This window comes from Urocampus carinirostris, chromosome 10 (genome assembly GCF_059441175.1).
Source record: "Urocampus carinirostris isolate Australia breed hairy pipefish chromosome 10, RoL_Ucar_1.0, whole genome shotgun sequence".
NCBI lineage: Eukaryota > Metazoa > Chordata > Actinopteri > Syngnathiformes > Syngnathidae > Urocampus > Urocampus carinirostris.
This window is the reverse complement of record NC_142358.1, coordinates 17569296-17582724: the sequence shown is the minus strand read 5'-3', so window position 1 is coordinate 17582724 and position 13429 is coordinate 17569296. Positions and strand designations below refer to the sequence as shown.

Sequence of the window (13429 nt, the reverse complement as noted above, 5' to 3'; positions counted from 1 at the left end):
AATCTGTGCATTTTTTGGCTGGTGCGACTTGTAGTCCGGAAAATATGGTATTTGCTTGAGCAACATAAGAAGCTTGACAGAGGCTGCAATGGCGACATAAGCCAGAAGATGGCAGCCGTGAGTGAACAACTTTTAAATTCTGTACAGCTTCTTTAAGGTTTAACTTTGAGTTAAAGCTTTAACTTTAGACATCACTAAATATTCGTGCGAAAGTCTTTTTTGTATTTGTATTTATTCAGATTCAGATTCAGATTCAGATCTACTTTATTGTCATTCTAGTACACGTGTATACAGAACGAAATGTCGATGCATCTGACCCCCACAGTTTCCTTGAATGTACAGATATAAATAAAGTTGTATTGTAATTGGCTACGTATAGTATTTTACCATAGTGCCGATAGTGCAAGAAGAGTAGCTAACCAGATGTGCAAAATGGGCAGCCAAGTTAACAAGTCAGGTACACAGTAACATTAACACTGTAACAATAACGCTGTAATTACCATAGTGCAGAGAGCAATGTGCAATGAGTGGCAAGCTATAAAAACTGCCAGTAGTGCAAAAGACAGATTAGCAGCCGTTTAGATTTAAGTTAACTATATGTTAGATTGACCATTTAACAGTCTAATGGCCAGGGGGACTAGACTATTGCGGAGCCTGGTGGTCCTGCACCGCACACTGCAGAACCTCTTCCCAGAGGCTAGCAGAGTGAACAGTCCATGATGGGGGTGAGAGGGGTCCCCGGTAATGTTCTTAGCATGGGATAGGCAGCGCTTCTGGCCAATGTCCTGAATGGAGGGAAGTGTAGTCCCGATTATTTTCTCTGCTGTCCTCGTTACCCTCCTCACACTACCCCAGTCGGTAGCGCTGCAGCCTCCACACCACACAGAGATACAGCTGGTCAGGATACTCTCTATGGTGCCCCTGTAGAATGTGATGAGGGAGGGTGGGGGCAGGTGGGCTCTCCTCATCCTCCGCAGGAAGTACAGGCGCTGCTGTGCCCTCTTAACCAGTGATGCAGTGTTCACGGACCAGGTGAGTTTGTTTGTAATGTGCACCCCTAGGAACTTGATACTGCTGACAACCTCCACAGCCTTGTTGTTGATGCAAAGTGGGGCATGGTTGGGCTGGTTTTTCCTAAAGTCGACAATGATCTCTTTAGTTTTGTCAACATTCAGGACCAGGCTGTTGTCCCTGCACCAGCCCACCAACTGCTCCACCTCCTCTCTGTAGGCTAGGTCGTTGTCATCCCTGATGAGGCCCACCACTGTTGTGTCGTCAGCATACTTCACGATGTGGTTTGTGGCGGACCTAGGGACGCAGTCGTGTGTCATCAAGGTGAACAGCAAGGGGCTTAGGACGCAGCCTTGGGGGGAGCCCGTGCTGAGGTAGATGACATCTGAACTGTTCTGACCTATCCGCACTGATTGGGGTCTGTCACAGAGGAAGTCCAGCAGCCAGTTCCGCAGGGGGGTGTTGAAACCCAGGAGTCTCATCTTGTCTACCAGATGTTGTGGGATGATGGTGTTGAATGCTGAACTGAAGTCCAGGAACAGCATCCGCACATGGGTGTTCTTCTCCTCTAGATGTGTCAGGCTCAGGTGAAGCGCAGAGGAGATGGCATCCCTGGTGGAGCGGTTTGTCCGGTAGGCAAACTGAAAGGGGTCGAATGAGGAGGGGAGACTGGAGGTGATGTGCTCTTTAACCAGTCTCTCAAAGCACTTCATTATGATAGGAGTCAGTGCAACGGGCCGGTAATCGTTGAATGATAAGATCTGGGGTTTCTTTGGCACTGGGATGATGTTGGCAAATTTGAAGCATGATGGTACTTTGGCTTGGTCTAGCGAGGTGTTGAAAATGTCTGTTAGTACACAAGCCAGCTGATCGGCGCACTCCCTAAGTACCCGCCCCGGAATGTTGTCCGGGCCTGGAGCCTTCCTTGTGTTGACCCTTCTCAGGGTCTTCCTCACGTCAGATGAGTCCAGGTGGAGTGCTCTTTCGTCCTGATTTGGAACCGCTTTCGCTGTAGTGGTGCCGTTTTGTGCCTCGAACCTTCCAAAGAATTTGTTGAGGTCATTCAGAAAGTCCATGCTAGTGTCCTGCACTGGGGCGGTGGTTGGCTTGTATTTGGTAATGGCCTGAATGCCTTTCCACATATCCCTGGTGTTGGTTTTGTTGAGGAAACGTTCCTGGATTTTTTGACTGTACGTTCGCTTTGCTAGTCTGATAGCACGGTTCAGGTTAGCCCTCGCTGATCTCAGCGCCTCCATGTCACCAGATTTAAAGACAAGGTTCCGTACTTTTAGTTGTTTGCGTATCTCAGCAGTCATCCAGGGCTTCTGATTGGCACGGGTGCATATAGTTTTGGTATTGCTGACGTCTTCTGCACATTTACTGATATAGGCTGACACAGAAATGGCGTACTCATCTATATTTATTTTGTTGTTGTAAGTGGCAGCCGATTTAAACATGTCCCAATCAGTGCAATCAAAGCAGTCCTGTAGTGCCTCCATTGCCCCCTCAGACCACACCCTCACCTGCTTCTCTGTAGGTTTTTCTCTGGTCAGCAGGGGCTTGTATGCTGGAATTAGCATAACAGAAAGGTGATCTGATGAGCCAAGGTGGGGGCGGGGGGCTGCTTTATATGCACCTTTGATGTTTGTGTAGGCCAGGTCTAATGTGTTCCTACCTCTTGTAGCAAAATTTACATGCTGATGGAAATGCGGGAGAACTGTTTTCATATTGGCCTGGTTAAAGTCCCCCGCCGCAATAAAAATGCACTCGGTGTAAGCATGCTGCAGTTCACTCACAGTTCGGTAGAGAACGTCCATTGCCTCCTTCGTATTAGCGCTGGGGGGCACGTACACGGCAGTAATGATGGTCGCGCTAAACTCCCTCGGTAGGTAGAATGGTCTGCAGATCACCGTCAAAAGTTCAATGTCTCGTGAGCAGTGATTCGAGATTATCTTCGCATTTCTACACCAGTTGTTGTTTGTATAAATGCATAGACCGCCTCCCTTACTTTTGCCGGTGAGCTCGCCGCTTCTATCGGCGCGGAAAGCAGTTAGCCCCACAATGCTAACAGCGTCATTCGGGATAGATGAGTTTAGCCATGTCTCCGTCAGAATTAAAGCACAACAGTTCGTCAACTCGCGGTTCGATGAGAATTCCAATTGTAAATGGTCCAGTTTGTTGTCCAGGGAGCGGACGTTGGATAGGAAAATGGATGGTAGAGGCGTTTTGAAGGGTTTAGCCTTCATCCGAGCCGTTAGCCCGGCCCGACAACCTCGTTTCCTTCCCCGGTCACAGCGCTTCCGCTTGCCACTTTTACTCGCTGCTTTGTAGGCCGCTGTGTTCTGTTGACGTAGCACTCCGAGGCTAAGTAAACACTCCAGAGTGATCGTCGAAATTTGCGCTGGAATTCTGGATGTTCGCATATCCAGCAAAAAACTGCGATCGTATACTAATCTACAGTTAGAGTTGTCTTTGTTCGCCCTCATAAACTGAGTCGAAGATTGGGGTTTTTGACTAGAATGTGAGAAACTGTCGGGAGCAGATCCAGCCGCCGCCATAGAGGGCGCCGCCATTTTGAATTTTGAATTTATACATTGGACTTTATTTTTGTAATCATATTTTTTGTAATTAATTTTTGAATCATATTTTTTGTAATTAATTTTTGAATCATATTTTTCGTAATTAATTTTTGAATCATTATTTTAAATATGTAGTTACTTTTATGTTTGTCATTCGCCACAGTCATTGGGGAAATTTTAAAGAAGCGGACTGAAAACGTCCCTCTACGTACCTCCGTGGCCCGCCCTCTTCATAAGGGGGTATGATGACCACTTTGACCGTGACTGACGTCCTGAGCAGGTCAATCATCTGCTCGTGGGTGAGTGTCACCGCAGCGACCTTGCAGATTTCCACTAGGCGACTGCCCTGCCTCAGGCCCGCCTGCCAGGCAAAGCCGTACTCCTCCACCTGCACAGCAACACACGCAAACGTTTCGCTGAAGCTCAAAAGATCTGCAGACTGTCAAGCAGGTGAAAGTTCTGGCTGATTTACCTCTGCCACAGTGCCATCCAATCGCACATGGAACCCCAACTGGCCCAGTCCGTTTCTCCTTAGCGTCATATCGACTGTCTCGCAGCCAATAGTCAATGACTAAAAAAAGAAGTATACGTATTTTTAAATGATTAAAATTGACCCAAAATTTGAATGATGCTTTTTGTTTCACTGAAATATTTTACATTTACATTTTCCTAATATTCCTTTCTTACTTTTGCCATAAACTGATCTGCAACAGGATCATCATTTATTTTCTCCTTCTACTAAGATTAACTTGTACTTTTGATTTTTTTCCCCTCCCACTTTTTTCCTCTGTTGGATTAGGGCTAGAGGAAATCTTCTTTTCTGGCCATTTAATTCATCAAATGTCACAGGGATTATCATAATATGGAAATGGCCCCTCATCACAGCAGGCGTGCAATTGCGCAACTCCCTAGCTACGTGCTAAACCTGAATGATACGAAATCCTTCCATATTCCATTCCATATCATTTCTGAGGGGTAATTAATACAATTCTGTAAATTAACAGTCTGGTTCATAACGTTTTTAAAGTTAAAGTTAATTTTCATTGATGCTTTTTTTACATACAATTACGAAACTTTTTAAGGGAGGTAATTCATATAAAGGGAGATTACATGTAATAATCAATTCAGAGATACTGTACTAAATGTAGCGCTACAGTGCCGTGAAAAACCCCTTCCCGATTTCTGTGTTTTTAGCATATTTATCACTCACAAAGGTTTCAGACTATTAAACCAATTGTAATATCAGAGACAACCCAAGAAAATACAAAATGCAGTTTTAAAAGGTTTATTCCATTTATTAAGGCACGAAAAAAATCGGCCCTATGTGAAAAAGTAATTGCATCAGCAAAGCATTACAATGTTTTATCTTTTGTATCTTAAAGGGACAGTGTGCAATATTTGGTGAACCCTAGGAGGTACAAAAACTTGCCTTCAGCAAAAAGAAACAAAAAACAAACAAACATTGATTTTAATACTAGGCACAAATACATAAAGTGTCATAGTAAAGTTCATTTTTAATAATCATAGGTAGAGAATTATTGATTTATTTTACATAGTGTAATCCCACCATGTTTGTCTGGTGTCTTGCTGCTTTCTGTGGCACTATGTTTTTTGTTCCCATAGACAACCGTGCCATCTAGTGGTCAAATATTACACATTGGGACATTAAAAAATGGTAAATGGTCTGCATTTATATAGCGCTTTTCAAGTCAATGAACACCTCCCAGAGCGCTTTACAATGTGCTTCACACTTACCCATTCACACACACACACACTCACACACCAATAGGGAGTCAGCCATGCAAGGTTCCTACCTGATTATTGGGGTCATTAATGGAATCAACATTAAAAAACTGCATTTTGTCTTTCCTTGAGTTGTCTCTGTGTGATGTTAAAATTTTGTGAGTGATAAAAATGCCAAAAAAACAACAACAACACAAATTAAGGGGGCAAATACTTTGGCACTGTATTTCTATAAACATACACTTAAATACTTGGATTTTTGAATGCAACAACTTTTTGTATTAAAATGTATAATTGTAACTGTTTCTGTATGTGGCCCACTTAAATCAAACATCAAACATAAATATTAGTTAATTACAATCTAGTCGACCATTATGTAGTTCTAACATCAAAACAAATCATTAAAATGCATGATTTTCATTTTGTTAAAACTCCAAATCGCACTACATCATTAGATTTCAGCTTTATTTGTCCTAAATCTTATTAATAAAACCTACCACAGTTTTAATTTTCCAGAGTTGTAATGGGCTCACTCTTTTTTAGCACCTAATTCGGTTATTCATAATAAGATTTCCTCCTTGTAAAGTTATGTTCTAAAAATAACAATTTGGTCTAATGTAATGGTCCCCAACCTTTTCTCTACCACAGACTCGTTTAATGTCTTAAAATATTTTTACGGCCCGGCCAGACAAAAACAAATATTATTATTATAAATAATAGCAATAATGTGTACTGCTGTGCAATATTTGGGTGCGCCAACTCACTGCAACACACTACAGTCACTATTGTACATTAAACGCAACATGTCATGTCATGCCAAACAAACCTCTTAGAAAAGGGTGTTGGAGTTGTGTGATCTACTTGCGTCCTTTCCTTTCATGCATCCTCAAACTGCAAAGATCAATCTGCTCCATTGCCAATGGTTTTTATGACCACTAGTTCATTTATTTAAAAAAAAAGACATGTCTGGAATAATCATTGTAACATGACATAGTAGACTACAGTTATTTTCCATATTGACTGGCTATAAGAGCATAAATTTGGTCCGATTCATCCATCGCTGTATCTTAAAAGCGCGATCCTTGCTTCTAACATGACAGTTGCGCGGCTTTAAAGGCAACTATGCCTGCCCTTGCGAAATACAATGACTAATTCATACGCACTGCCTCAAATGCCAAATCACTTCCTGTGTCTGATCACAGTGGACTCAATAAAATAATACCAGGCAAAACATTTGAACTTTTTTTCTTTCTGTAAAGCCTGGTAACAAATCACGCACGGCCCGGTCCCAGGCCACAGCCCACGGGTTGGAGATCACTGGACTTAGGTTTCTCTGGACATTTAGGTCAACAATAAAGTGACAGAACATTTCTTACCTTCAACCTTTGCACCATTTCCCTGATGTCCGGCGCACAGCCCTCAGGCACCCGCAGAGCAATGTGGTCGCCTCTTCCGTAGAAGATCTTTAAAGCCAATCGCTCAGCGGTCCAGCCGATCACGTCGGCGCAGAAGCAGTTGAACACTACTTCTTTTGTCAAGCAATCGACCAAGAGGATGTACTCAGCGGAAAGACCCAGTGCGCAGCAGAGCTCCGCGCCACCTCCACTAAAGTCCTGGGCCAGCACCCTCCAGGCGACAGCCCCGGCGGCCCCAAGCTCGGCTGCGTCTCGCGCTTTTGAACGTTCGCGTTTTTTAGACGCCAAGGAGATGAGGTTGTTCAGTTTTCCAGCCGAGTCCATGGGGGTGCTGCTGATGTAGTTCTCCGCCAGGTCGCGTAGGTATTCCTGCCTTGTTCGCGTCGCCATGGTGTGGAACTTTTCAGATTTATGTGCCGCATTTTCAGCATTGATAATTTTGGCGAGCAGGAAATTCCGAAAAGTGTCCGGGTCACTGAACGTCACGCTGCAAGGTATTGGTGGGCCGAAAGGGGGCACATCCTTCATTCTTGTCACAGCAACACTGAGGAAAGGATTATATTGGTCTGTTACGTTGTATATCATGTACAGGTATACATGAATTTTACTGTTTACGGAAATTTAACCAATTTAAAAGATAATTCTATGCACAATTATCAAATGTAATTTTACCTGTAGCAAGTGTTCTCTGAACATGGATTGTGCACACGGACAATGACAAACACATGCTGGAAGTGGGAGCGGATATTCTGAGGTGTGAAAGGCAACGCTCCAGGCTCCTGAAAGATGATGGTGACAATGTCGTTCCCGATGTGTCTCTTTCTTAGAAGCTAAGAGAAGAAGAGAAATTAAAAATGCAAAACTTGACACAAAATGGTAAACATTTACACAAAAATCTTCAAAGTCTGGGAAGCTGACTCAGAGATCTGTCCCCTTCAAAACGGCTCTTTACGTAATTTTTTTCAAGCCTTTAGTGTAGGCCATTTGCGTGTATCTCTGTGTGTAAATGCCACGTATGTGTCTAGACTGTCTGTTGTGGCGGTGCTTGCCAATCCCCAAGTTCATTTGCTGATGGAAGTGTAAAATTAGCAATTATGTAATGTAGATTACCGTCTGGCAACAGATACACAAGCAGATGATGGGCCACTTGATTTTTTCAGATTTTCACAACTGCAACATTTTTGCATGTAGTTTACCGTGTTTTTTTTAGCATTAATATTTAAGTATTAAAAAAATAAGCCCCACCATGAGATAAAACGAAATTTAATGTGCTTTACTCATTTGTATCACTCCTGTTTCAAGCAGTTGTCTATAGGCGCCTCTTCGATGACTGTTGATCATTTTAACATGCTCTATACTGCCACCTAGAGGTCTCAATGATAAGTGTGGATATGTAACTGCACTATGGAAACCTCTGGATGGAGCTGTTGTGCCATTTATTCAAGTCTAAGGACTTGCTGTTGAAACAAAATGTAATTGAGTAAGAAAATGAATCAAGGCGCACTCGAAGAAGATTCAATTGGATTTTTAAGGGATAGTGTGAAATATTTAGTGCCTGGTGGTAAAAAAAACTTTCATCCACTAAAAAACAAACACAAATTGATTTGAATATTAGGCAAAATGACACGAACTATCATATACAAATGTTATTTTTTAATAAAACAAATCATAGGTCGAGACAGTTTAACTTCTTTTTTGCAATGTAATCCCCATTTAAGTCGCCTCTATGTTTGTCCAGTATCCTACCGCCACAGTGGCCCTCGCTCGCACCAGACAACAGAGTGTCATCTAGTGGCAAACTATTACACATTGAGAGTGTAATATTTAGTGCTTCTTAGTGGTTATTCAGTTAAAAAAAAAAAAAAAAAAAAAAAAAAAAAATTTGAATATTAGGCAAAAATACACGAATTATCATACTAATGTTACGTTTTTATAAGGAAAAAAAAAATCATAGTTTGAGAAATTTGTATTTCTTAGTGGAATCCCTATCTACCAATCACTGCAATGTTTGTCTAGAATCTTGCTGCTACGCTGTGCTATTGAGACTGGTTTTCATTCGCATTAGACAATACAGTGCCATATAGTGGTAAAATATTACACCATGGGGCTTTAAGATTTCCATAAATTATTAATAGTGTGAATGTAATTAAACTTCTGTACAAAATAGTATCAATACTTGATGGATAGAACTAGCTTTGGTTATTATTTTATTATTAGGGTAAAATCAGTATATAAATTCACCAAGATAATGTGATTAACAGTGTATTCCAAATTTGAAATTTTTATCAGTTGTATAAAAAACAGGCTTTAGACAAGGGAAGCTATTGAGAAAAGGTCTCTTTTAGTGTTCCTGTTCAAGAAAAAAATGACTTATCCGTAATGCTGATCGGTCCAGATAATAATACCATAGTGCAGCACAATTAAGCCATGTGAACCTAGCACGCAAACACTTCTTAGGTAAACAATTAAATGATTTGGTGCCTGCAGGTCTAACCACGTGCAGACTTAAGTAAAATTGCTATTAAAGAAAATACCACAAAAAAGCCACCCTAAACTGTCATTCTATCTCAAGCTGCAACACTGCCAACTCTTACCTGTTGTGGGTTGTTGGGCATATATGGCAGCATGGTGGATACGTGGAACATAACTTCATAGCCCTGATAGTTGGTGTACAATGAGTGGGTGCCTGTTGAGTCAGCTGTGGTACCACGGGAACAGGGTTAATTCAACATAACATTATTTTCTCAGCATTAAGGCATAATTGCAAATGGTATCCCAAAGAAACTCTTTTGGGTATACACACTTTTTGTATCAAGCTGCGCAGCGTATTTGCTGAAACCTTTGAGGAGCACTTGCTCGCCCAACAGCTCCAAAAAAGAAGAGAAGGCGGCTGACGCCTCCTCGTTGTTGTACATCTCCTCCTCAGTGCTTTGACCGGCACGGCACAGCAAAACACCCACCTTGTGCTTTTGACTTAACTGGGAAGGCAGACAAAGGCAGAAACGCTAAACCTCGGGCATCTACCAAACCAATGTAAGCACACAATGAATGTTTCTGAGTATATTTCATGTATAACAACTGACAAAGAATATTACGTTACCACTTTTATTTTTTACTTTAAAAAAAATCAGTATTTGCAATTACTAACCCCTTGCTCATCCAGTTTAAGAAGCTGCTCCGTGACCTTAGGTGTGTTGACTGCAAGCCTCAAACAGGAGACGCCGAGTTCGGGGACCACCTGCTCCAGGACCTCCTTGAGGGGCAGGCCACGTACCGTGCCGTGCCTACCTGTTGATGCCACGCCGTCCTCTAAGATGGACCCCCTCAATGTGACCAGCTGTGAGTGAATTAAGCGTAAAGGAAATGACACTTACAGATTTTCTTATCATACTTAGAGCGAAAACTTTCAGGAACAAGAGAAAATAGCCGGGATGCAGATTTTTTTTGCTACCAACACTGATAAGTAATAGTGTCCTGCTTCTCTAGATCAATGCAAATAACTAACATCAGATATTGTTTTTAATATATGTATATTTTTATATATTTCAAGATATTCACAGCAAAAAAAGTTTCACCGTAAATTCCGGACTATAAGCCACAACTTTTGTCAAAAGCTTTCAACCCAGCGGTGAAGGGCTTTGTGTAGTGTATATCGTTAAAACTCTTTCTGTGCACCGTCTTCTTGGTAAATAAATCATGATTTAAAGTCGGCACATGTGCCTTAAAGTCAGGTGCGGCTTATACATGCACAAAATATTTTTTCCTTAAAAATGTACTTGGTGCGCTCAATAGTCCGGAATTTACAGTACCCAAAGAAGAAAATGTTTAGGAGAGTAAGAAAAATCCTACTGAGGAATATTTCCTACCAATGCAATCTACATTTTCTGCAGTGCATAAAATTATGCATCTATTTAATAATCGACTAATACGGGGTTTCCAGGGCCGATACTGATTATAAGTACAGTAATAGGACCAAGCCGATAATTGATATTTAAAGCGGATTTACATTTGCTGTAAAAGCTTGAAAAATGGTGTAAGAAATGTTTAATAATGCAGAAAGAAACAAAGACTATTTGTTTTGAATTTAAAATAAAACTAACAGCTCTCTAAAATGGTTTACATTGAAAGAAAAATTGAATTCCAACACAACTAACATGACTTTCTCTTAAACCAAAACAGTGCAGGAAATAAAATTAGGTTTAGCAGAAACTAGAATAAGGTATATAAAAACTTAAATAGAACCCTTAAACTTCTACAGTAAATAAATAAAAATGTCAATACAACCACAATCACTTAAACTAACCTTAAAAAAAACTGCATCGAAATTGCAACAGCGCTCGCAAATTGAAAAGTGTGGGAAATCCTGTCTTAGAGGCAGATTGACAAACTGATGTTATGGTAACAGCTAATCACTGAGCCGTCCACTTTAGCGTGCTTTTTGTGACCTTTCTCTCAATAACAAACACACACGCCTGATTAACAAACCAATGTTATGGCAAGAGCTAATATATCATTCTCCACCTGACCGTAAAACAAGTTAACTACACTTTTTACACGATCTCTTCATTACACACACACTCTTCTACTAAGGACTCAATATATTAAAAAATCCCAATATTATCAGCACTCTTGATTCACAGGCATGTTGGGACCCAGGAATGAGCAGAGCTGCCGTTGTTTACTCTGCTCTAACTTATTTTTCTTGATTCAGTTGCTTCACCCAGGTCCCTTATCCTATCTAAAGGCACGGGGTGGGTGGCGCGTGAGAGAGAGGGAGGTAAGATAGATAGATAGTTGCTTGGCTGCAACTGAGCCTAAATAATCAGCCCGTAGAATAAATAAAAATGCAGATACTGGTAGCCGTCAAATTCCCAAATATTGGTGCCGATAGTCAGCCCACGCGATAATCGGTCGACCTCTGCATGTAATTTCTCTTTTTCCATGACTACCAAAACATTGCACATTAAACCAGTCTCTGAAAATAGTGTCGGATCAGAATTTGGTAGTGATCCTCCAAGTGACTAAATATTGGTCCAATTTCTTTGGTACAGGATGAATCAACGTGATGTAATTTTTTTTGCCACGATCTGTACGTCCATTTACACATCTGTCTAATAATGTTCATTTTCAATTCCAGAAACTAAATAATTCCTATTGATCAAACCTTGACTGTGAACATGTGAAAAGAATGATGAGATGTTATGAAACGGGGATTGCTGTATCGATCCTCTGCATGTTATATGCAGAGGGCATGAGCTGCTGAAGCTCAGGCCGCAAAGAGCTGAAAGGACGGATAATAAGTAGTCGAGGAGCTGGATATGACAGATAGCCTGACAACTGCTCATAACCCTGTAGGCCTGAAACAACAATTTTCCTCTTGGTCACACACACATTAGTTCATGATGGGAGGTTTTTTGAGGGGTCTTTTTTTTCACTTTTTTGTGCAGCTGTAATGTGCATTAATATTCAATCCAGCAGCAGTCTGCTTCCCCGCGAGGGAAATTGACATGCTTCGACACATCAAGGCTATGAAAAAAAGCCCCTATCATTGATTTCAGTTGAGAGTAAAGTCACTGCTGCAGCTCCACACTCGCTAAAGCAAACACAAGCCTGAAAAATGTATTACGGTCTGGCTCAAATGGTGCTCTGGATCTTAGCTCAGGGGGCCGCACGTACGACCGTTTGAAGGTGGGAATGAGCGAGGGTGAAAAGAGGAAGTAGGCCCACCTTGCTGCGTCAGCGCTGCTGCAAAGCAAACTTAATGGAAGACTAAAATGGGATGGCTGTTTGAGAGCAGCTGTGCTTCTAGTCAGAAAGAATAACGTCTGCAATTTATCTGTTTGTTTGTTATTGTGTGTAGGAAAAGCAATCCAAACAGTCACTGCAGCTTTGTGTACTTAGGCGGCCAGGCGGCTCCATTGTTGTAGCAGAGCTAAGGTGATGAATCCAGGCAGCCATGTAATCCAGCTAGCTAGACAGCACAATAGCAGACGCACGGACAACACGCTGTTTGTTGGGTTAAGTGTGAGAATGTCAGACAGGTGGCTTTAAAAACCAAAAACGGTGAAAGAACATTAAGATGACAGTCAAGCGATTATTCTCTGTTTCAACCATAATGGTTGTGTGTATTATAAACAAGAAAACCGATTGCAGCCACCTGCCTTTGGCATTGCACAAGTGAAAAATTTTTTTTTACTCTCACAGAGACAAGACAAATATTTCAGGGTTTAAGACGGATATTTTGTGACAAAAATGTGTTAAAATTCTTATAACGGGGCCTAATATTTTGAACTTGAAAAAATACAGCACATGTCAGCAAATACAGGGTTTTACCACGACATTTCAACTTTAGGTTGTCACCAAATGTCTTTAAAGGAAATTAAAAAACAGAAACTAACACTTACCTCGCTTGTTCTCACAATGAGACGATACTGATACTGATCCTTCAGGTCTTTGGTGTCATCTATTTTCTCCCTTCGGACGCTCACAGCTACAGGACCCAACTTTTCATCAGTTCCAAAATAGTTTGAGTGTTCTAGTAAAGAAAACACATTTTTGTTTGGTTCATACAATTATAAACAAACTACAACAGAATTTAGAATGAGAAGCGAGAAGAGGGAAATCTCACTTAAACGTGACCAAACTTCACAACTACCTCTGCCTAATTAAATTTGTGATGTA

General features: G+C 41.3%; 1 protein-coding gene across 2 annotated transcripts in view; it reads right to left on the bottom strand.

The window, feature by feature from the left end:
• sipa1l3 (signal-induced proliferation-associated 1 like 3) overlaps positions 1–13429 on the bottom strand; it is an 84006-nt gene that overhangs the window by 21901 nt on the left and 48676 nt on the right. For both annotated transcript variants that reach the window (XM_088345079.1, XM_088345080.1), the window contains exons 4-11: positions 13153–13283; positions 9897–10085; positions 9552–9726; positions 9343–9446; positions 7421–7578; positions 6710–7292; positions 4063–4161; positions 3803–3978 (exon numbers count right to left, since the gene is read on the bottom strand). In XM_088345079.1, coding sequence (XP_088201205.1) covers positions 3803–3978; positions 4063–4161; positions 6710–7292; positions 7421–7578; positions 9343–9446; positions 9552–9726; positions 9897–10085; positions 13153–13283 — 1615 coding nt within the window. The remainder of the gene's footprint in view (positions 1–3802; positions 3979–4062; positions 4162–6709; positions 7293–7420; positions 7579–9342; positions 9447–9551; positions 9727–9896; positions 10086–13152; positions 13284–13429) is intronic.